Below are 23,046 nucleotides of genomic sequence, written 5' to 3'. Positions count from 1 at the left end.
TTAAAGTGTCGCCTATGGCCAATTTTGGTTGCCGTCGTTTTCTGCGATGTTGCGGGTGAGCGCAATTTTAAAGCTTGACATGTTTGGTGTCTATTTAACCGACGTGACCTGATCTTTTATATTTGACCAAAAAACTGGGTAATAATAAATGTTTCCTAACATAATGTTACAAAAAACGTATTTTTTTCAAAATTTTCAATAATTTTTCCTAATTATAATAAAAAATAAAACCCGTAGTGGTGATTAAATACCACCAAAAGAAAGCTCTATCTGTCCCCAAAAAATGGTATAAAATTCATTTCAGTACAGCGTTGCATGACGGAATAAACGTCAGTCAAAGTATCGCAGCGCTGAATACTGAAAAATGGCCTGGCCAGGAAGGGGGTCTAAACACCTGGTCTTGAAGTGGTTAAGAGACATCATTTAAGGTAAGTCCCGACACTAACATTGGGGGGAGGGAAAAAAATTAGCCTTTAATGTCACTTTAAAGCAGCTGCATTTCAGTGCATGGTAATACACTACTGTACATGTGGTGCATCACAAATAATAAATAATAGGGCAATTTGATTTTCAGTCTGTCGTCATGCTTGCCAGTCTATTCCAACGAATAGGCTGCCTGAAGGCAATGCATGTGAACGCATAATGTAACCTGAATGCTTAAAACACTCCATAACTGATTGTCTATGTGTGAATGGGTACTTATAGCTTCCCTTTTGGTTGGCTTACAGTTGAACTCCGGGATTAACAAATATTGTCTGAATACAAAAGGCATGTGTATTCTTACTTGAATCTTGGTGTGCTTTGTGTATTTCTTCAAGATCTGTGCAGTAGTCCATAGTGAAACATTACCTCAGTGACGGAGCTTCCTGTAATAAAGACCGGTCACTGCTGCTCTCTCTCCTTGTGCAGGGTGACTGGTCTTGTCTCCGCCCCTCCTGTATTTTTCTACCGGCAGCCTGTAGTGGGTGGAGCTACCTCCCACAGCTGCTCTTGCTGCACACACTATGTATAGCAGTGATGATGTCACGGCTACTTTAACAAGGTAGAATCCAGATTTACATGCACACAATGTAGATCTATATCCTGTGTGGCTAATGAGGGATATGTTGAACGGAAACTTTAATTTACTTGGTTCGAGGATGACTTATTTCTGTGACTTAAGCTGGCCATACATGCATAGATTTCTCTTGCTTGCCTTTGGGCTAAAGTGTGGCACAGCAATGCCTGCGTTCTGGTCTGGTCCAAAAAAAATAGTGCTTGCAGCAATTTTTCTTACCAGACCACAAGCATTGATGTGCTTGTGTTCCCGAGCGGCCGATCGCTTTGCAGGCGGAGGGCGTGGCTACGGTGCCGTTGAGTTCAATGCACCACCACACCCCCTTCCGCCCCACAACAAAGTGAGCCGGTGGACTGCATTGTCAAACACAATAGGTGGAAGTCAAAACAGACAGAATCTGGAGCTGTTGCCCACATGGCAACCAATTAACTTCTAGCTTTCATTTTCAAAGCTTAACTAAACAAACTGGAGAAGCTTATTGGTTACTATCATCAAATGCTCCAGTTTTGATAAATTCCCCCAAGTGAAGGTCTGTTACATTTTGGCACATTCATGTGCACAATCTACGCTTAATACAACGCTTGCTAAACCAACATTGCAGGGCGCCAAGGTCTGAATTCCCCGCACTGCGCAGAGGCGACCCATCCTATTGGCTTTCATTCATTTCCTCCCAGCAGACATGAACAGACTGCACACACTCAGGGAAGGTGGGCCGGACCACCAACGACACCTCTGGGACCCCAGTAATCACACACTGCTGCTGACGTCACACCGCTGCTGACAACATACATTTACACCCGCACAGACATCAGACTCATAAAACAAAGCTGCGCATGCCCGGAGAGCCAGCCTTGCGCATGCGCAGTACACTCCGGCTGGAACTCTTCTGTGACGGTCTGGCTCAGTTTGTTGGCCGGGGGACGTACCGCGCATGTGCCGGCCGGTTGTGAGCTGTGCGGGCGCTGCTTTAGGTGAGGTGCTGTGACGTCACGGAAAGCGGGGAGAGGGATTCCGGTGTAGTGTCAGTGTGTATGGTTATATGAACTGAGATTGGAGCAGATGTTACTGATAATATCCTTCATACAGTGCTGAGTGCCTGGCGAGTATACTGATCCTCTGGCTTCAAGGGTTACACTGGTGATTGAAGCTGAACTCCAGCCTTCTCTTCAGACTTGCACAGTGACACAGAGTGCCAGAATCTGAAGTATGTAATGCAGAGTGTAGGGATCAAGGGTAAGGAATGCAGAGTGTATGGTTCAAGGGTAAGGAACGCGCAGTGCAGGGGTCAAGAGCAAGGAATGCAGGGGGTAAGGAACACAGAGTGCAGGGGTCAAGAATAAGGAACGCAGGAAGCAAGGGTAAGGAACACAGAGTGCAGGGGTCAAGAGTAAGGAACGCACAGTGCAGGGGTCATTAGTAAGCAACGTAGAGTGCAGGGGTCATAAGTAAGGAACGCAGGGGGCAAGGTTAAGGAACACAAAGTGCAGGGGTCAAGGTTAAGGAAGACAGGGTGCAGGGGTCAAGAGTAAGGAACGCAGAGTGCAGGGGTCAAGAGTAAGAAGCGCACAGTGCAGGGGTCAAGCGTAAGGAACGTAGAGTGCAGGGGTCATAAGGAACGCAGGGGGGCAAGGGTAAGGAACACAAAGTTCAGGAGTCAAGGGTAAGGAACGCAGAGTGCAGGGATCAAGGGTAAGGAATGCACAGTGCAGGGGTCAAGGGTAAGGAACGCACAGTGCAGGGGTCAAGGGTAAGGAACACAGAGTGCAGGGATCAAGGGTAAGGAACGCAGAGTGCAGGGGTCAAGGGTAAGGAACGCAGAGTGCAGGGGGTCAAGAGTAAGGAATGCAGAGTGTAGGGGTCAAGAGTAAGGAACGCAGAGTGCATGGGTCAAGCGTAAGGAGCCCAAAGTGCAGTGGTTATAAGGTTGGAGTGCAGGGGTCAAGGGTAAGGAATGCAGAGTGCAGGGGTCAAGCTTAAGGAATGCAGAGTGCATGGGTCAAGGGTAAGGAACGCAGAGTGCAGGGATCAAGGGTAAGGAACGCAGAGTACAGGGGTCAAGCGTAAGGAGCGCAAAGTGCAGGGGTTATAAGTAAGGAACGCAAAGTGCAGGGGGTCAAGAGTAAGGAATGCAGAGTGCATGGGTCAAGCGTAAGGAGCCCAAAGTGCAGTGGTTATAAGGTTGGAGTGCAGGGGTCAAGGGTAAGGAATGCAGAGTGCAGGGGTCAAGCTTAAGGAATGCAGAGTGCAGGGGTCAAGCTTAAGGAATGCAGAGTGCAGGGGTCAAGAGTAAGGAATGCAGAGTCCAGGGTCGTACTCGAACTGTATTGGAAGTGATAGGTACCATAAAGAGAACCTCCGAATGCTATCTCACAGGGGCTTGTTAGCTCCTGTGTGAAAGCAATACATTTAAGTGAACAAAGTAAAAAATTATAAAATTAAAATAAAAAAATTATAAAAGTAAAAAATAATAACATAAATAATAGTTAAAAAAGTAAATAAATAAAAATGTTAAAAAAAAGTGATACAAAAGTAAAAAATAATAAATGAAATGAAAATGTAAAAAATAATAACATACATAATAGTTAAAAAAGTAAATTTAAAAAAAAGTGATAAAAAAAGTAAAAAAATAAATAAATATAAAAAAAGTAAACAAGATATATAAAAATGTTAAAAAGTGATTTAAAAAAATAAATACAAAATGAAAACTAATCCTGCTGCCCCCCCTGCATGCGAATAAACACATGCGTAGGCCATTGTGTGTGTACGCTGAGTGCTGCCCCCATTCCACTGTGTGCTATATTGTGGTAGCCAGGTAGCAGCGCTCTCTAACATACACAATGTGCATTAAAGGGTAAGTCCACTTTCTCAAGTAATTTGGGCAAATTGAATTAGCTGCTTTAGCTGCTCAGATCTGGTCCCCTCTCCCCTCCCCCGCTATACTTACCTTTTGGTGAACAGTCCTTCCCCTCCACCCTGCCGTCCAGTGCAGCCCTGTGCCATGTATTCTGAATTTCGCACGCAAATTAGCACTGTTTAATAGGGTTTTGGTTAAGATTTTTTTGTTGTAGCACGACAAGTGGATGGTCCTGAGAGACAAGTAGATTGTCATGAGGGACAAGTAGATGGTCCTGAGAGACAAGTAGATTGTCATGAGGGACAAGTAGATGGTCCTGAGGGACAGGTAGATGGTCCTGAGGGACAAGTAGATGGTCCTGAGAGACAAGTAGATTGTCATGAGGGACAAGTAGATGGTCCTGAGGGACAAGTAGATTGTCATGAGGGACAAGTAGATGGTCCTGAGAGACAAGTAGATTGTCATGAGGGACAAGTAGATGGTCCTGAGGGACAAGTAGATGGTCCTGAGGGACAAGTAGATGGTCCTGAGGGACAGGTAGATGGTCATGAGGGACAGGTAGATGGTCCTGAGGGACAAGTAGATGGTCATGAGGGACAAGTAGATGGCCATGTGGGACAAGTAGATGGTCCTGCGGGACAAGTAGATGGTCCTGCGGGACAAGTAGATGGTCCTGCGGGACAGGTAGATGGTCATGAGGGACAGGTAGATGGCCATGAGGGACAAGTAGATGGCCATGTGGGACAAGTAGATGGTCCTGCGGGACAAGTAGATGGTCCTGCGGGACAGGTAGATGGTTATGAGGGACAAGTAGATTGTCATGAGGGACAAGTAGATTGGGCCCCCACTTTAGTCCTTGGACACGTAGTTTATTTTTAAATGTCCACACCCCTGGTAATATATATTACATTGTTGTAATATAAAATAATACCTGGTGATCCTGTCGGTAAGGTCCATGCTCAGCCAGTTCCTGTTATGGGCTGACAACTTTTGCTCCTGTGCTGTCACCTGCGTCCCTGGTGAAGACTACAAACAGCTGTGCCCACGGGCATTGCTTAAGCATGGTCTGGTGATATCAACATCAGGAAGCCGGTAGAAAGCAATGATGTGCAGCCGATGCTGGAGCAAGTGCATGTAGACAGGAAGTGATGCAGGGCTTGTTCACACCGTGTCCGAATCATGTCCAGACCAGAACAGTTTGTCCCCGGAGCAAAAAAAAACATCACAATGTATTCCTCGGCTCTGTTCACACCAGCACAATCCATTCTGATCCAGACTAAAACAATACTGCTCGTCTCATTTTCTCTGGTCTGGAACGCATGGAAACGCATAAGAAATGCATGCAGACGCACTGGACTGCCCCTGTAAGCCCATTATAAGCTAAAGAACCTGTGAAAAACGCAACAAAATGCACTGCACTGCGTTTGCAGATCTGCTCCAGATCTGGTCCGGACATGGTGGGAACATAGCCTAAAAAAAGGGTGAAGAAGATCAGCAGCACTGAGATGGAAAAAAGGTGAAAATAAATGTTTGTTTATGATATACACAGTGCTAGTGCAAACAAAATATTTTCCAGCAAGGGTTTACATTTTCTTTTCTTTGACCCCTTTGCTGCAAATGAAGTGTACCACATGCCATGGCATTGAAAAGGTTAAAACAAGCTTACAGCAGCAAGCCGGCTCATGGCTACTATGTAGAAGGGAAGTTTATAGTAATCTTACAATCACCTCTATGGTTGACAGAAGTGGCACAATCCCCGTCCTTTCTATGCCTCTTCTGCTCCCCATGGGATCCTAGGACCAGAAAAATATTACTTCTGGATAGTGAATGGTGTGTATGGAGAAGAGATCACTTACGTTACCCGATCTCTCCTTTGTACCATGAACCTGGAAGCATTCTGCTCTGAGCACTTCTAGGTTCGCTGCTGTCAGGTGACAGCCTACTGCTGCTGTGTTGTGAGCTTGTCAGGGCCTTTCTGTCCTTGTTCAGCTCAGGTACAGTGCAGCTGTCAGAAACCATCTGCTACTGCGCATGTGTGGGGTCTGGTTTTCTGTACGGCAGGTAAACGGGCACTTGCACGCTTGCGTGCGCCACGGAACAGCCACGCAAAAGCACGCCAAACGGCACACAGGAAGTGATGCTGTTTCCTGATGGATCAACCTATTTAAAGCAAGCCTAGCTGACTCCAAGTTGCTGGATTGTCTTCAGCTTCCCTTGTGCTTCTGATTATCTTGCTGACTTTGACCCGGATTGTCCTTAAACTGGTTGATTGCTGCCTGCCCCTGACCTCCTGCTTGCCTTCTGGACCTGCCTCTGTCTCCTGCCTTTGTACCTCACTGCCTGACTGGAATTGACCCCTGGCTTGTTTGACCACCATCTTGGATCCTGCTCTGCACTCCACTGCCTGCCTGGTTTTGATTACAGCTCAGCCTGACCCGATCTGGTGCCGGAACTCCAGCTTGCACGGTGTGAACACCACTGGCACCTGTGCCAATCGCTGTCCACTCAGACTCTGTTCCCAACACCAGAGTCTTTGGGACACGAGGTGCAAGGGAAGCCTCCTCCCAGGTACGTGACAGCAGCGGAGGCATCAGGGGTCTAAAAGACCCCTGATGCCTCCACAAAGAGAACTAGTTGTCACTGTATAATATCACAGGGGGTTTATTAGCGCTCTTTTGATAATAGAGTGAAGCAAAAAAAAAAAAAAGTAGTAGAAGTGACGTGACCTGCCATGCATGTGTGCACGCAAATAACAATTGCGTAACACACATTGGGCATCGCTGTGCATGTCGGAGTGAAAGGAATAATTCCAGGGCCAATATTCATGGTTACCGCTAAACTGATGAGCTATGCAATGATCGCTTGATGAGTGATGAGAGATGAATTGATTGGTTAATGGAATGAACAATTGGTTTATTGAATCATTGATGAGGTTAACTCTAAACAGATGGGCTTTTAAAGCGTTGCCTAGAGACAGTATTGGGTATTTTAGTCTGTTGCTGCTTCACGTGTGCACACAATTTTTAGCCTTAACATGTTTGATATCTATTTACTCATCTTATATATTTTACAGAAAAATTGGGGATTTCATTGTGTTTGCATTAAAATTCATTTTAATGTTTGATAAGCAGTTGAGAAAATACCGTACAACATACAAAAAATACAGCTACCAACTTATTTTTCTCATGGCCAGGCTTTCAAAAAATAAATAATACTTGGGGTTTTTAACCTTAAAGTGACACTAAACTCAGGAGTTAAATCTGAAAAATACATTCAAGTAGCTTAACTATTAACAAAAATGTATCTTATTTGTGTATCACTCGGCTGTAGATCCTCAAATCATCTCTGAATTGGCACTGACACTGTCCTTACTTCTGGAGGGTGGCTACTTATGTTCCCCATGGTCCCTGTGTGTGTTGTAAAGTAGTCACCGCTCCAAGCTCACTCCCGTGATGGACTACAATCTCATTACAAATTAGTAAACTAAACGTGAGCTTGTAGTCCATCACGGGAGCAAGCTTGGAGTGGTGACTACATTACAGCACACACAAGGACCATGGGGAACAAAAGTAGTCACCCTCCAGAAGGAAGGACAGTGTCAGCACCAATTCAGAGATGATTTGAGGATCTACAGCCGAGTGATACACAAATAAGATACATTTACATTAATAGTGAAGTTACTTGAATGTATTTTTAACTCCCGAGTTTAGTGTCATTTTAAGGACAAAATGTACATTTGGATGTGTGCACGAGAAAACTTCAAAATTGCTTCGGCAGCGAAAGGTTTAAACACTGAATAAGATAACAAACACTAGAGGGCAATAAACGTACACAAAGTAAATTATTCTCTGAAATTCTCAAACTGATTGCTAATACTTTGTGTTGCTCAGATTGGTACAGATCAGCGTGATATCATTTACTATAATAGAGGCTCGGGTGCACTTGTTCTTTATATGACAGATCTCCCTGTAGTGTTTAGCATCTCCCTCCCACTGTAATGTTTTCTCAGCGAGTTGTGTGTTATATTTTATCTTTTTATTTTTTTTTAGTATGTATTTCTTTATTGGAAACATTTCCATACATAACAACATACTTTTGGTATTCACTTCAGAGTTATAACTAAACAACGTTGAAAAAAGAGTGTCGTCACATGAAGAATGAGCAATAGTGTTAAATCGTAAAAAACAAATCTTCGCATGAAAGTCAAATCAAAGGGACAATAAATTCTATTTTATACAGAGATGAAAGGAGATCTATGAGGTGAGTGATTTCCACTCATCCTCATAGTTAGAGCCGACCTGTGACAAAGAAGCTGTCACAGGTCGGCTCTTTTGATCGGGAAGTGAGCAAAAGCATGCAGCCGATCCGTTCACTTCCCGATCGTCTCCCTGCAGGGAGCGGTGACTGTCAGTCACCGCTCTCTGCAGGGAGATGAGCAGGAAATTAGCACATAGGCGGTATGTTTTCGCTCACTTCCCGATCAATAGTGCTGGCCTGTGACAGCTTCAGTGTAACTGTTTGGCTTGAATTATGGGGATGAGTGTTTTATACTCACCCCATAATTCTCCTTTAATGTAAATTTGTTGCCAGAATACAATACAAAAAAAACAACTGGCAAAAGCAGAGTATGAATACTTACCTGTCTCACTGCTCGTGCCTTGGATCTTCACTCTCTTGCAGAGCAAAACCATTGGCAGAATCTTCTGTGACACTACTGTGTCCTGTAGGGACTTAGCAGGCGACGGGTTAAACCACAGCGTGCGGCCACAGGTCATCCTGCACATCCAGAAGTCTTCTGGTTGCTAAAGTATCTGCAACTTTGTTCTGCAAGCGAGCAAAGGTCCGAGGCATGGGCAGATGACAAACATTAATACTTTTTTTTGTGGCCTTTATTATTTAGCCAAAGAAGAAATCCAGCAAGAATAAACATACTAGGGATGCACCGATACCAATACTAGTATGGATGCCGATGCCGAGTATTTTGGTGAGTACTCGTACTTGCCCAAATGGTCCGATGCCTAGCCCAATACTTCCAGTATCAGAAAGCCGGGCAGCGCGTCATTACACTTACACTTGTGAGTCGGAAGCTGGCCAATCAGGAAGCCAGGCGCCGTGTATTGACGCGGCGCCTGGCTTTCTGATTGGTCGGGAAGCCGGCTTCATGCTCCCTCGTCACCTCATGACGAGGGAGCATGGAGCCGGCTTCCTGGCCAATCATGAAGCCAGCGCTGCATCATTACACGGCGCCCAGCTTCCTGATTACCCAGAAAACCGGCTCCATGCTTTCTAGTCACCTAGTGACGAGAAGCATGGGGGTGGCTTCCCTGCTAATCAGGAAGCCAGGTGGCGAGTCATTACACACCGCCTGGCTTCCCGAAAGGGACTTCCGGCACTCAGTATTGGCTATTGGCGAGTACCGGGAAAAAGATAACGGTACTCGATACCGAAATACCAGTATCGCTGCATTCCTAAAACATACAAAATGAATAGCCCATCAAATGATAAAATAAAAAAGTGTTTGCTGCAGTACTCACCTTTAACCTACAACTGTCCCCCCCGCAGTACTTCCTTCCTGCCCCTAGATGTCATCATTCTTCCAGGGGAATGAGGCCAGCATGATCCTTGGCCCAGGTCACCCTAACCCGCCCCAGCCTGTGAATGGACAGTGTAAGGAGAAGCATCACTGTGATTGAATCATCATTCTGTCACTCTCCCTTCTCCTTCTATCAGCATGTTCCTTAGCTCCTTGTGTTGCTTCTTTCTCTTACAGTCCAGCTCTGGTGTACAGGGACTGCAGGAGGCTGATACCAAATTAAATTCAGGTACTTAACACTGCTTGCATTAAAACAACCCCCCCTCCCAAAAAAAAAAATCATATATACAGGTGAAACTTGAATAATTAGAATATCGTGCAAAGTTCATTTATTTCACTAAATGACTAATATATGAGATAGACTCATTACATGCAAAGCAAGATAATTCAAGCCGTGATTTGTCATAATTGTGATGATTATGGCTTACAGCTCATGAAAACCCCAAGAACCCCAAATCCACAACCTCAAAAAAGTAGATTATTACATGCAATCATATGCACTCCTTCATAGAAATTAGAGCCACCCTGTGGGATGGCTGTGTTCTCTGAGTCAGGTAGAAGTACTGTGTAGACTTAGAGCTCTGACCTTCCAACCTTCATGTAGAAAGTGCTCTGTTATGCCATTCAGTATCCACATTAGTAGTCCTCGGTTATCTGACTCTCTCCTCTCTAAATGACACAGTAGGAGCTTCAGGAGAGATGATGTCACTTAGCGGTCCTGCATGATATCTCCGGCCAGTTTATTCTGTAGTCAATAGCGCTGTTTATTTCCAGTATCACCTGCTGCATTGTGTTTCCTACCCTCGGCCTTCCTGCTGCTCCGTCCCACTCACGTCCCCCCACTGTTCCATTCTCTCCCACTCCTACACACTTTCTACTGGCTTTGTAGAGAGCTTTGAATCTGTTCCCTCTTTCCAGCCTCTTCACTATGCTTTTCCTTCCTGAAGTTCAAGTTTAATGTTATTCGATTGCTGTTCCATTTCCTAATATACATATGCAGTTATATACATAAATAAGAATGTACAGTCTTTTAATGGTATGTGTTGTGAAAGTGTTTTACCACCCCATTGCAAATTAAGTCTGACTTTTTGCTTCGTTCCTTATGTTCCCCGAGAGCTCCTCTGAAGCCCTCAAATGATCTGCCTGCTCAGATCTCTTGACTGATACCTGCAAGAGCCATCTGTAGAAAACTGTGCTACATACTGTATTCTATTAGGGCCCAATAACCCAATACATTTTGGTAGCAAGTTTTTTACCGCACAATACATGAATGCAGTGCAGTGTGTTGCAATAAAAGAAAGAAAAAGTGTTTGCACACAGTTCAGATCAATCCAGTATTATTATTATTATTACATAGTATTTATATAGCGCCAACAGTTTGCGCAGCGCTTTACAATATAGGGAAGACATTACAATTACAATACAATTCAAGACAAGATGGTAAGGAGGGCCCTGCCCCTGAGGGCTTACAATCTAAAAGAGGAGGGGGAAATGATACATGAGGAGGTAGCTCTGAGGGGATGAATTATTTGATCAGATCAATCCAGTAATATTGTTCCTTATTTATTCAAGGCTGTTTGCTATGTGTGGTCTTATACCTGGAATAAATAAAGACATTTTTTACTGGACCCGAAACCTAGTGCAAACACTTTATTCCTACTGTATATGACGAATGGCTGGTGGAAGCCTTGGTGCGCACCAGTGTTCCGTGGAACTACATTGGAGGAAGGACGTAGAGCACTCTGTTTGTCTTGTGTTGCATTAGCATTCAGTTTGAATGGCACCCCAATGCACTACTACACTAGTGGGCAACACACCCACAGCACAACACAATGCCTGTTTTTTTTGTGTATTAAGGAACACTGGCGGCCCATTCAATATTAATAGGCTGCTTTACCACAATGTGCCTTAATGCACAAAAAAAACATACATGACCCCGTTGCCAGCCCATTTAGAACAGGCTTCCTTACCACAGTGTGCCTGAGCGAATGTTAATTCGTTGAATTAACACACGTGTCTTATGCCAACCCATAGGGCCATAGGGTAAATGGGCTCTCAAAGAAGAAATCTCTGTTATATCCTTCAGATGTGAAAGCTCCTAGCTCAGGGTTCAACCCTGTCATACTGTACTTGATGAAAATTTGTTCCTATTATATAATATAGGAAATTAAAATCAAGGAAATTAGAGGTTTTCCTTTGCAGTGGGGCTGCCCCATGCACTGCGAGGGTTTAGTGCTCGTTTATGTCTAGGGACAGGAATAAACTGTTTTAATGACCTGATCCCCACTCCCCCAAATGTGGACCATGTCTACGCATGTCTTGAAACAGCTAAGTGTAGCCTGTGTAACAATGCATGATCTCCAGTAATAGGATGATAGGACTAATGCTATTTTTTTCCACTAGGTTTCCATTCCCATCACTATGAAACATGAGCGCCTGTCTAAATGGGAATACAACATTTACCTGCTCCTATCCCTGGGAATTCACTTCTACTCATTCTATGAGGTCTACTTGTCTTCCAGAGGTAACTTTAAAGCATTCTTTAAAGCCATTCCACTGTTGCTTTTATCATTCTGTTATAAATGATGATTACTTGAGTCCCTGATATACTGAAATATTTGACCTTTAACCTAACAGTGAAACCTTACTAACAAAAAAAGAGAGAAATGGATACAAAGGAACCTGGGGCTTCAAAAGTGCCACAATGAGTACAATTGTACAGTGTGGAAAATAATGATTTGATCCCCTGCAGATTTTGTAAGTTTGCCCACTTATAAAGAAATGAAAGGTCTATCATTTTTATCATAGGCATATTTTAAATGATAGAGACAGAATATCAACCAAAAATCCTGAAAAAAAACACATGATACAAATGTTAGAAATTGAGTTGCACTTCAGTGAGTAAAATAAGTATTTGATCCCCTACCGACCAACAATAATTCTGGCTCCCACAGACTGGCTATGTAGTACACAGATTAGTCCTTTCAATTTAAGAAGGTGTATTGGCTTTATTCATCGTGACCATGGTGGTTGGGCACTGGTGGGGTTCCCCCTCATTCGATCTGGTCGAGGACCCCCGAATCATTTCCTGCCCCGGTGGGGTTTCTTCATCTCCCCCTCCGCCTTTTTCTCCTTTTTCCTCCTCTCCTCCTTTTTCCTCCCTTCCCCAGCCTGTGGTGCAAAAAATGAAAAAAAGGGCTTTGTCCTTAAGGGGTTTAGCAGGCATATGCAGTCGCTGTGTATGAAGACACACATTTACTTTTTTTGTTAGCTTTCCTCTTCATCTTCTCATCTAAAAAAGTCTACCTATGTTTTGCAAGCTCTTTCTCACCTCTCCCATTCATTAGTATTCAGAGTGGCAGACAGTGTATTGTGTGCAAAGGCAGAGCTGCCGCTACAATAAAACAGGGAGGGGCAGAGCTGTTTGAAGCCTAATTACCATCCGACCCTGGTGTCTGACTGATTTTCCTGTAGAGAAAATTTTGAATTTTTAGGCTTAAAGGAGAACTATGTGGTGAGTGATTTCCACTCATCCTCCTAGTTAGAGCCGACCTGTGACAAAGAAGCTGTAATAGGTCGGCTCAATTGATTGGGAAGTGAGCGGAAACATGCACCGAACCTGCTCACTTCCCGTTAGTCTCCCTGCAGTGAGCGGTGACTGTCAGTCAACGCTCCCTGCAGGGATTCCTCCCTCTCCGATCCTCCAGTGCTGACTGGAGGAATGGACAGGAGAGAGGGCGGGCACAGCTGGCTCTGGCTCTAGATAGGCAGAGCCAGCTGTCACTCACGCAGCTGGGTGGATCCAAACAGTATTGTTGGGATCCGTTTCGGCTGCGGCGCTCTCAGTATATCGCAGGCAATAGCCCGCTATATACTGAGCTTTGAGTCACGGGAGGAGGTTACTATTTGTCCTCCCGTGACCCTAAAGAGAACTATGGGGAAAAACACTTACCTCATAGTTCTCTTTTAAGGCCTAATAAAAGGTTCATTGAACAAAAACAGGAAAGCCTAAAATGTGAGTCATGAAAATGTGCACATGTATACATCATCACTCCACCTCTTTGTTACCACAATAAATGCTAGTCGCTTACGAAGCTGTAAATGGTGGATGCAGATACAGTACATGGGGGGAAATTAACAAAACTTCCTACTCCATTATACTGGCACAAGAAACTGGTGTAAGTGGCATTCACCACATTTGCAAAGCACATAGACTTGTTTCAGGTCTGTCTGCACCACCCGCATCACTTTCTATTTCAGATAGAAACTGGCCGGTTTTCTGCTCCTAATTAACAAAGGAACTGCAGCAGTCTACAAGTTAGAAAATTGCTGCAGATCCTCACCAGATTGGACCTGATGTATGGGACCAGGGAAAGCTCCTGGTATTTATTAATAGTCATTTGTTTCTGTCACAGAACATGAAGATGAACTTGAACAGGAAATTGGCTTAGAAATATCTTTTTGGGGCCTAAAAAAGGTAATTTTTTGCATAACACAACTCCCATTGCCTAAGATTTTTTCTTGGTGTATATCTTTTACTCTTCTTAGCTTTTTTCATTGCTCTGTTTTGCCATGTACTTAGAACTCTGGTACAATCAGTACCCTGTTTCCCTGAAAATAAGACCTACCCCGAAAATAAGACCTAGTACTATTTTTGGGAATTGCTAAAATATAAGACCTACCCCGAAAATAAGACCTAGTTGTGACCATTGCCAGGGCCGGTGGTGGCATAAGGGGGGAACCTGAAGAGCCGCGGGAGAGAATCAGTGGTGCAAATGAAGCCAGTACTAGAGGAAGCGAGTCGGCAGCACATGGAGCAGAGCCGCATAAGCCAATGCCTCCTCTATAGCGCCGACTCCTGTCACAGGCGGAGTGATACCAAATGCACTCCGCCTGTGAGGAATCCATAGTGAAAGCACTCTTGGAAAGGTATGGCACCCCTGATTGCCCTGATCACCCTATTCTTAACTTTGCCATTTTGGATTATTTAATTTGGATTTGCATTAACTTTAGATTGTTATAAATTAAAAAAAAAAAAAAATAAGACCTACCCCGAAAATAAGACCTAGTGTGTTTTTTTGAGCCAAAAAAAATATAAGACAGTGTCTTATTATCGGGGAAACACGGTATATGTGATTTTGGGTAAGTGCTGCTCTCTACTGGTGCTTACTTGTGTCTTCACCAGATACTGAGAGTTCGGCCACTTTACACCAGTGTTCCATCAGTCTGTGTTTACACAAAACGGATTGCAATACATCCCTTTGGGCAGCCAGATGTAAGCGGATGTGCCTTTACCTATAACCACCCACTTCCAGGTCCGTTTAGGTCCATCAGACAAAATGAAAAAATCTGCATCCATGTCCTCTTTTGCTGACCTGACCAGGCATGGGTAGATATAGGGGGACGCAGGTCTGTTCACATCATGCCTCCAATAGGGATTACATGGGTCTCTTTTTCCTTCATCCCAAAATGGAGGAAAACGTCATGAATACTGATGTCACATATCTGACATGCAGCTTCTATACCTACTGTATAAGAACAGGTACTGAGCAGTACATCCTGCATACAGACTAAGAGAAATGTTACTGTGCACCATCTTGACATACAGAATGAGGGAGGCGCTACAGTGCAGCATCTTTGCTTTCAATATAAGAATAGATACGGAGAATTACACCCAGCACACAGAACATGAGAAATAGTACTGTCCAACATCCTCACATACAAATTAAGAACAAATATTGAGAATTACACCCAGCACACAGAACAAGAGATATTGTACCGTGCATTGCCTATAGATGCTTCATAAAAACAGATACTGAGAAATACACCCAGCACACAGAACAGGAGAAGTAGAACTATGCAGCATCTATACCTACCGTATAAGGCCTCCTCCACACTGCTGTATAGATGCACGCAGCATTTTTTCCCATATGCAGCATATGCAAATAAATGGCTCCATGCACATACACGATATTGCCAAAAGTATTGGGACGCCTGCCTTTACACACACATGAACTTTAATGGCATCCCAGTCTTAGTCCGTACGGTTCAATATTGAGTTGGCTCACCCTTTGCAGCTATAACAGCTTCAATACGCGTATGTCCTGCTTGTACCCGCGTACAGTACATTAAAGTTTCTATTAAAATTATGCATTCTCGGATTGCATACAATCCGCGCTGTGATGTTGGGGAGGTTAGCACAAATGGTGAGCGCTTAAGGATCAGTCTCGGGGCCGTTTTAACAGAAAAAAGAACAGTCTTTTATTTCTTCAAAGGCAGACAACCAAGCAAGTTCAACATAAAATAGCTTTCTTCAGTAGTACAACATACAGTGTGCTTGGAAAACAGATCGTCTCACCATTCTCAGGTTGTCCTGTTCAGTGGCTCTCTCAGCCTTCCCAAACCTTCCAGCCTCCCAGGCTGTGCATGTGCCTCCAGCACACACCAAGCTTGGCTTGGCTTGTGTGTTCCTCCAGCACACACAGCCACCTGGCTCCCCTCTGACGTCTGGGTGGTGTCCTCCTGACTCCCGAACACCTCTGTTCCTCTTCCCAGCTGGAGCCCTGAACACACTCCAGCATCCTCCTCATGAGGGATGCACACAGGTGCACAATCAGGTGCTGGCTGCCACTAAAGCATGGACCCAGTAACGGAGATTTCATCCCACCCAGAACTCTAAGAAATCTCCTGGCTCCAGGATCCCAACTATGATCCAGAAAACATGGAAAGGACTGAAAAGCCACCTAACACCGTGGTATTGCCACGTAATGCCAAAGTGCATAAACACGCGACGTACACATTTACATATATGCTTACAATTTTGCTCTTGCGTTGTGTGTGAATGAGGCCTAAGAACAGATATTGAGAATTACACCCAGCACACAGAAGTGGAATGATGTTCTTTCCATAGATACAGAATAAGAACAGATATTGAGAATTACACCCAGCACACAGAAGTGGAATGATGTTCTTTCCATAGATACAGAATAAGAACAGATATTGAGAATTACACCCAGCACACAGAAGTGGAATGATGTTCTTTCCATAGATACAGGAGAAGAACAAATACTAAGAATTACACCCAGCATAAAAAACATGAGAGGTGGTACAGTACAACATCTTCACATAACAATTAAGAACAGATACTGAGACTTGCACCCAGCAGTGAAGTGATATTGTGCATTATCCATGCATACAGGATAAAAACGAATGCTAGGAATTGTACCCAGCTTAGTTTATATTTTTATAGATGTAACAGAACAGCTTTCCAAACTACTACTTCACTCTTCACTACTTATCAGAATATATTTTACACATATTCTTGTTACTGGTAGGAATTATATTGCAAGCTGGCTCATTAACTACTGGTCTGTGCCTGGGTATACAGTGTATTCCCATTGCTGGTGTTTATATTTTATTGGCAGTTTCCCTAATTGCTCTTGATTTATCTCCTGTAAGTGAATTAGTGCAGAGAGCGTAACCTTCCTGTACTGTACACAGTGTAGACTGAATGTCACACATGGCTTGCCTCTCCCTCGCTGCTTCCATGTTAGTAAGTTTCACTGCTCCCTGTAATGAAATTTACCCGCCTGAGCAGTCTTAGGAACCTCATTAAACGGGTTAAATGTCACAGTTGCTGTTCTGACTAATAGAACACGAATGGAAAGACGGCTTTCTGCTCCCCCAACAAATAAACAAAATAAAAACTAATTAACAAGCTTATATAAAGAAGAACACTGGACTGGATAGAATTATTGTATTTGTGTCTAAACTGTCCATATAAAAAATACAATGTAATCAAAAAGCAACAATATCTGTGTAAAAGAAATAACAGCACTGGGCTAGTTCCCTACAGTGCACGAAGCATAACACTGCAGAGTACAGTTATCCATTACAGCCAATTAGAATTTACTTTTCTACCAATACAAGTACACTTAGTACTTTTCTGCTACACTGTTTTAGTGAAAGAGCCTATTATTGTTTCAGGGCCTGTTCACACAACGTCCGTTTTCTGTGCTGACCTGATCCGTACGCTCCTGCACTAAATATGCATCCCAATGTATCCCTATGTGTTTTATAGGCTACAGTTCTCACGTGCGCAGTCCGTTCAGGTTACCACAGAAAAATACTGCATGTCACATTTTGTATGGTCAGGAAACGGTCCGGAAACGCAAAACGCGTCAAAAACGCACTGCACTGCTGCTAACATACTGACAGCCCCATTTTTTTTTTTGCTGGAACGCATCAAAATGCGGCCACAACGCGGTAAAACACATAGCACCGCCTCTGCTGATCCGCACCTGATCCGGACCTGAAACTCATGTGAACCGGGCCTAAAGGGCCAACTGGACTACTGTAGAACATGGAAAATAAATACAAAATTAGCAGCTTTTTGGAAGTTTCTTGTTCTTAGCATGTCAGAGTTTAAAGAAAATCTGTCACATCTGACACTTCTAGGTTGTGTTTCCCCTCCACTCCATACCTTTGGAGATATGGGGGAGCATGTGACCTTCTCCTCTTCACCCTGGTTAGGCTGTAGAGACAAACCGCCAGGCCCTAATGCTGTCAAATAGGGGAGGGGAGAAGGTTGTTCTGCTACTGAGGCCAAAACTTTTTTTTTATAGTTTTGGACAGAGGGGAGAGGGATTAGAACACCTGTAAGGTTTTGTTTTTTTTGCTGTCTTAGGGAGATTCATCCTGTCTCTTTGTCCTGGTGACCATTATTACCGGGAGTGAAAGTAAAAGAAGATCCCAAATTTTGAGTTGTCACCGGAATAGGAATGGATATTAAATCTTGTTCTGGTGACCCTGGTGACCACCAGGGATTTCCATTTCTTTGGAGGGATTTCCTCATACCTCCCGTTGTGGCTATTGGACAGGAAGTAAAGGGAAATCTCCCTAATGGGACACAGATGGCAAAAAAAAGCTGACAGGGGTTATAACGCTCCCTTACTTTATGCAAAACAAAAAAAATTCTACTTTAAACTCAGACATTGAGCTCACACAAGGTTTATGGCCCAGAGTTCCAGCGGAGAAAAGAGATCGACATGAGAGCTTGGTGGGGAGGTGGGCTGACTCCATATACCAATAGGTTTTCTTCCTATGCACAATGTGTCGGTCATGATGATACAATGTTGTCAGCAGGCAGAACCACAGATGGGGTCACACTGGCTCTCAGGAATATTAAAGCTGATTTGCCATATAGCACAGCCCTGTCTGGCAGATACAGCACAGCCCTATCTGGCAGAGCTGGACTCGTGCCTCTCCCCCAGCCTGTAACTGGACAGCGAAATGAGAAGCTGCAGACTGATGAGCTTGTTTTTTTCACTATGCTCTGCATATTCCTTGTTAGCACATAAGCTCTGCGACTCAACTGATAAGCTCTTTGTGCTGTCTCTCCCTCTTCTAGTCTGAGCTCTGCTTTACAGGGGATTGCAAGAGGCTGATACCAATGTGTGTAGGTCCAAGTGCACTCTTATGGTGCTTGTGATCCTATTACCTAAACCACTTAGGTTCCATAATGATGGGTAGGTGTGATTGCTAAGGCAGAGGGGCAAGATCAATTTTTTTATGTGAAATAAAATGAGATCTCATTTTTGTTACCTAGAAACTAGCTATGCCCCTTTCCCATAAAATGTATATATGTACAGGGAGAACTAACCGTGGACCAACAATCCCCCTTAATGTTCAATGGGACTACCCCTGCGCCGCCAGTGTTAAGAGCTTGTTTTGCCTAAGAAGGATATACTCACCTAATCCTTGGTCCCATGGTGGTCAGCGCTCACCTCTCTTCCCCTCCGCTCAGGCTGTGGTATGTCATTCACCTTCCTCACGTCTAATGAAAGTCAATGGACATGCATTAGATGGAATAACGTCAGCAGTCCCTAGGCCGCCAGAGCTCAGGAGAGAAAAGGCTGTAGGGACCAGTCCAGCAGCCTGGTGGGACCAAGAACTAGTTGAGTAAATCTGCTTTATTTGAGCCACCTAGGCCAAAGAAGCGCTTAAAATAAAAATAAGGAAATGTACCACCACTTTATAAAATAGATTTCCTTTCTAGACTGGTGACCTATGTACTATACATTCAGATGGAAACTTTCTGTGTCCAACCCCTACAGACCCCTTTATAGAGCCATCCCTCACTTTGCAGTATCTACGTCCTCCCCGACCACTATTATTGTCACTGAGAAGTGCTCGTGTCCTTCCCTACAGACATTGTTTACTCAGCATGTGTGGTGGGACAGGAATGGAGGGTGATTTGAATGTTTGTGTTGATGGCCTCCATGACCAGTTAAGAGCTATAAGAGGGATTGGGCCAGAGCTTTGATTTCAGTAACTGCATTTGCTGTTTGCATAAGTGTAGTTTGCATAAGTGTAGCGCTTCCATCAATCTTCTGTATAGTTCTAGTAACTTAATGATTATTGATAGTAAATGTGACCCATTTGGCAACAAATTAATAACATTAAATGTTATACAGAAAAACGTTATTTTGTTATTAATATATTATTTCCTGTGTAGGATGTGGCGGACTTTGAGTGGAGTTTTTGGATGGAGTGTGCTCACTCAAGGCTGTTATGGCTAATGCTGGGGCACATGGTGATTTCAGAGTTTTCTGGAAGATTTTTGGGAAAGGTATGTGATTTTTTTTTTTTTGCATGCATTAATCTATAGCTTGGCAATTACTGCAAGGGTTCAGCTTCGCTACTAGTTTCTTCTGTGTTCCATTAAGGAAGACATAGCAGAAGGAGAAAGGTTGCCCAAATTATAGCTGGAAACTCAGGTGCAAGGCTGGAGTCACTAACAGACCCTTTATTAGCTTCAACAGTCAAATAAGGGCTCCTACTCCACTTCCCTGTCCTCCTTGTCCATTATAAAAGCCAGCATATGAAAAAAAAAAGTACCTTGGCTGCAGAAACTGATGCTTAGAGACCCTGAAACAGCCAGTCGTGTTATCAAATGTTGAGGCGTCAGTCACATGAACTTTGCTGGAGTGGATGACGTTCCGTTGAAGAGTTGTGCCTGATCTGAGCTAATCTTCTTTAACAGAAATCACATGACCATTGCCTTCATAGTGATGTGCAGCCTAGGTCTCCTGCAGGGAATTGTGAAGGGACAAGGCCAGCTGTGTTTTCATATCATGTTTATGGGGTCCCAGAATGCTTGTGAATATTATAGAAGATACATGCAGGTACCTTTGATGGCTTTCCGTTTCCAGCCTTCTCTTTTATTTGACAGGTTTGCTTTGAAGCGTATGTCATTTTTCTTTTTTATTGCTCTGTTTGTCTCTACTGAGGAGGTTCTCCATTCTAGTGACCATTGCCTCCAGTACAGAAAATGATTGAAAATCCAAAATATGTGAGTTGTCACAGGAACAGTAAAGGAAGAAAAATCTTCAATAGGGACTCCTGTTCTGGTCAGAGGGGTTATCCCCCGGTTTGGAGAGATCTTATCTTATTTTCTGCTGTGATTCTGGGGCAGGAAGTGAAGGAAAATCATCCCCACAGGACACAGAGATAAAAACAACTAATCGAGGTCTTAACTATTAGTATCCTACAATTTAAAAAAAACTACTTTACACTCACTTTATGTTATTTAAAAAGGGGAAGAATAGGATATGTTGAAAATGTAGCATTTTGTTGAGGTACAAAGACAGGCTGACACGTAGGGGTTAATTTTAATAAGTCCAGTGCTGTGCTGAACCTCATAAAGTGATGTTTATTAGGGGATTAGTTCAGGTATTCAGGCAGCCGCCGGCAGCCCCCGCGGCTGCCTGTACACCCGAACAATCACTGCAATTGCTTGGATGCATTCACTGTGCAGCTAACGTTTTCCATCTGGCTCCTTCAGTTTTGTAATAAAAGTTTGTAAAGCCAGATGGTGCCAACATGGCCACCCATGGCTCAAATTTCAGCTGATTCAGCCGGAATTGGTAGAAATTGTAGCATTAGTCTTGATGAATGAACCATTGAAAGATGCTACCTATTGCCTTTTACTGTTCTCTTCTCAATATATAAGGGACTAGTATGTCCTAATACCCACAGTGTCCACTTTTTCCTAGATGATCCCAATTTACAGTCTACATTCTCTTGTCGCACAACATACTGATCTCTTCTCTTCAGGGAAACCTATCCCACCTAAAACTAACCACTTTAAACCATCACATTCTCAAACAATTCAACCCCACACAGCTACCTCCTCATGTATCACTTGCCCTTCGCTTTTAGATTGTAAGCCCTCAGGGGCAGGGCCCTCCTTACCATGTTGTCTTGAATTGTATTGTAATTGTAATGTCTTCGTTATATTGTAAAGTACTGCGCAAACTGTTGGCGTTATAAAAACCCTGTATAATAATAATAATATTAGTTTGATCTGACGTACTTTCTGACATAACTTCCTATACAGTATTTCAGATCATCAGTTCATTAGCAGTATAATGGAGCAGAGCTTAAGTGGTGACTTCTCAATGACAGGCTGTGTGCAATAAAAGCATTTTTATAGTACACATTTTTTTTACTGCAGTAGAAAAGCCTTTAAACCCTTTCTTGTTTATAAAGCTTGTTTGTGGCTCTGAATATCAGCCTGGCAGTCTGTGACATTTAATGGGTTTCTTTTTGGTTAAGGTGACCCTATAATCTACTCTGAATATGTGAAAGTAAAAGTGCTGCTCAAGAGCAGGCAACATACCATGCCTGTTATTACCTTCCCTGGAAAAAGCCTTAACAGTACTCTATCTGAGACGTCTTTCAGTTTTCTGTAAAAGTTGGAAGTTATTGTCCTGCAAGGCACACTCATTGGGTGGACAGGTGGCTGACTGGAGGGTAAGGTTTAGCACAGGTAACCAGTATGGAGGCCTGCTTTGCCAGTTGGTGGACAATTTGCAGAAGCTAGCGCATTAGAGATTTAGTACGGCCAGGCCAGGGCTCCAATTTTGCCAATAGCATATGGGGTGCCCAGGGATTGGGGGGCTTTTTTTTTGCAACAGAAAATAGGTATATGGCTGTCATATAAAATATATGACAGCCAGAAATGTCAAGTTTTCTTTTGCTTACAAGTAAGAGGAGTTCTCTCAAAGGCGATAGAGGATATTTTTCTTTCGTACACAATTGTTTTCAGAACAGGTCCCCACTGAAAGATTTCACTTCACCTCGTGTTCCTGTCACAACTCAACAATATTGGATGAATCACAGACAGCAATAAAACCCTGGCATAGGTGCTAACCCTTCCTTACTTTATCCAAAACTAGATAAAAAATTTTTTTGGCTTTACATACACTTTAAAGGCTTATGCAGGTCAAACAAAACAGCAGCTCCTCTTTAAAGTCAGCCCCCCTGCAACAGCATATACTTACTTTCCCTTTGCTCCTCTGCTGCTCCGATTCTCTGCAGGTGAAAGGAGAAGAAGCCATGTGTCATCTCCACTTGGATCCTGGTCAGAGCCTATTTAGGGGAGAATAAAAACTGGAGCAGACAAAATCTGGAGTGGTTGCCATGGCAACCAGCTTTTTTTCATGTGAACAAACTAATCTCCCCCCCCCCCCCCCCCCC

The 23,046-nt window shown here is 43.6% G+C and overlaps 1 protein-coding gene across 1 annotated transcript in view; it reads left to right on the top strand.

Annotated features, from left to right (window-relative positions):
- Positions 1-1,962: 1,962 nt before the first annotated feature.
- Positions 1,963-23,046, top strand: part of HHAT (hedgehog acyltransferase) — a 203,754-nt gene continuing 182,670 nt past the window's right edge. The window contains exons 1-4 of the mRNA XM_018553055.1: positions 1,963-2,024; positions 11,905-12,028; positions 13,920-13,981; positions 20,021-20,134. Of these exons, the coding sequence (XP_018408557.1) occupies positions 11,926-12,028; positions 13,920-13,981; positions 20,021-20,134 (279 nt within the window). The 5' untranslated portion in view covers positions 1,963-2,024; positions 11,905-11,925. The remainder of the gene's footprint in view (positions 2,025-11,904; positions 12,029-13,919; positions 13,982-20,020; positions 20,135-23,046) is intronic.

Source organism: Nanorana parkeri, unplaced genomic scaffold (genome assembly GCF_000935625.1).
Source record: "Nanorana parkeri isolate BGI_ZX_2015 unplaced genomic scaffold, ASM93562v1 scaffold1, whole genome shotgun sequence".
NCBI classification, from domain to species: domain Eukaryota; kingdom Metazoa; phylum Chordata; class Amphibia; order Anura; family Dicroglossidae; genus Nanorana; species Nanorana parkeri.
This window is presented reverse-complemented; position numbering and strand designations above follow the sequence as displayed.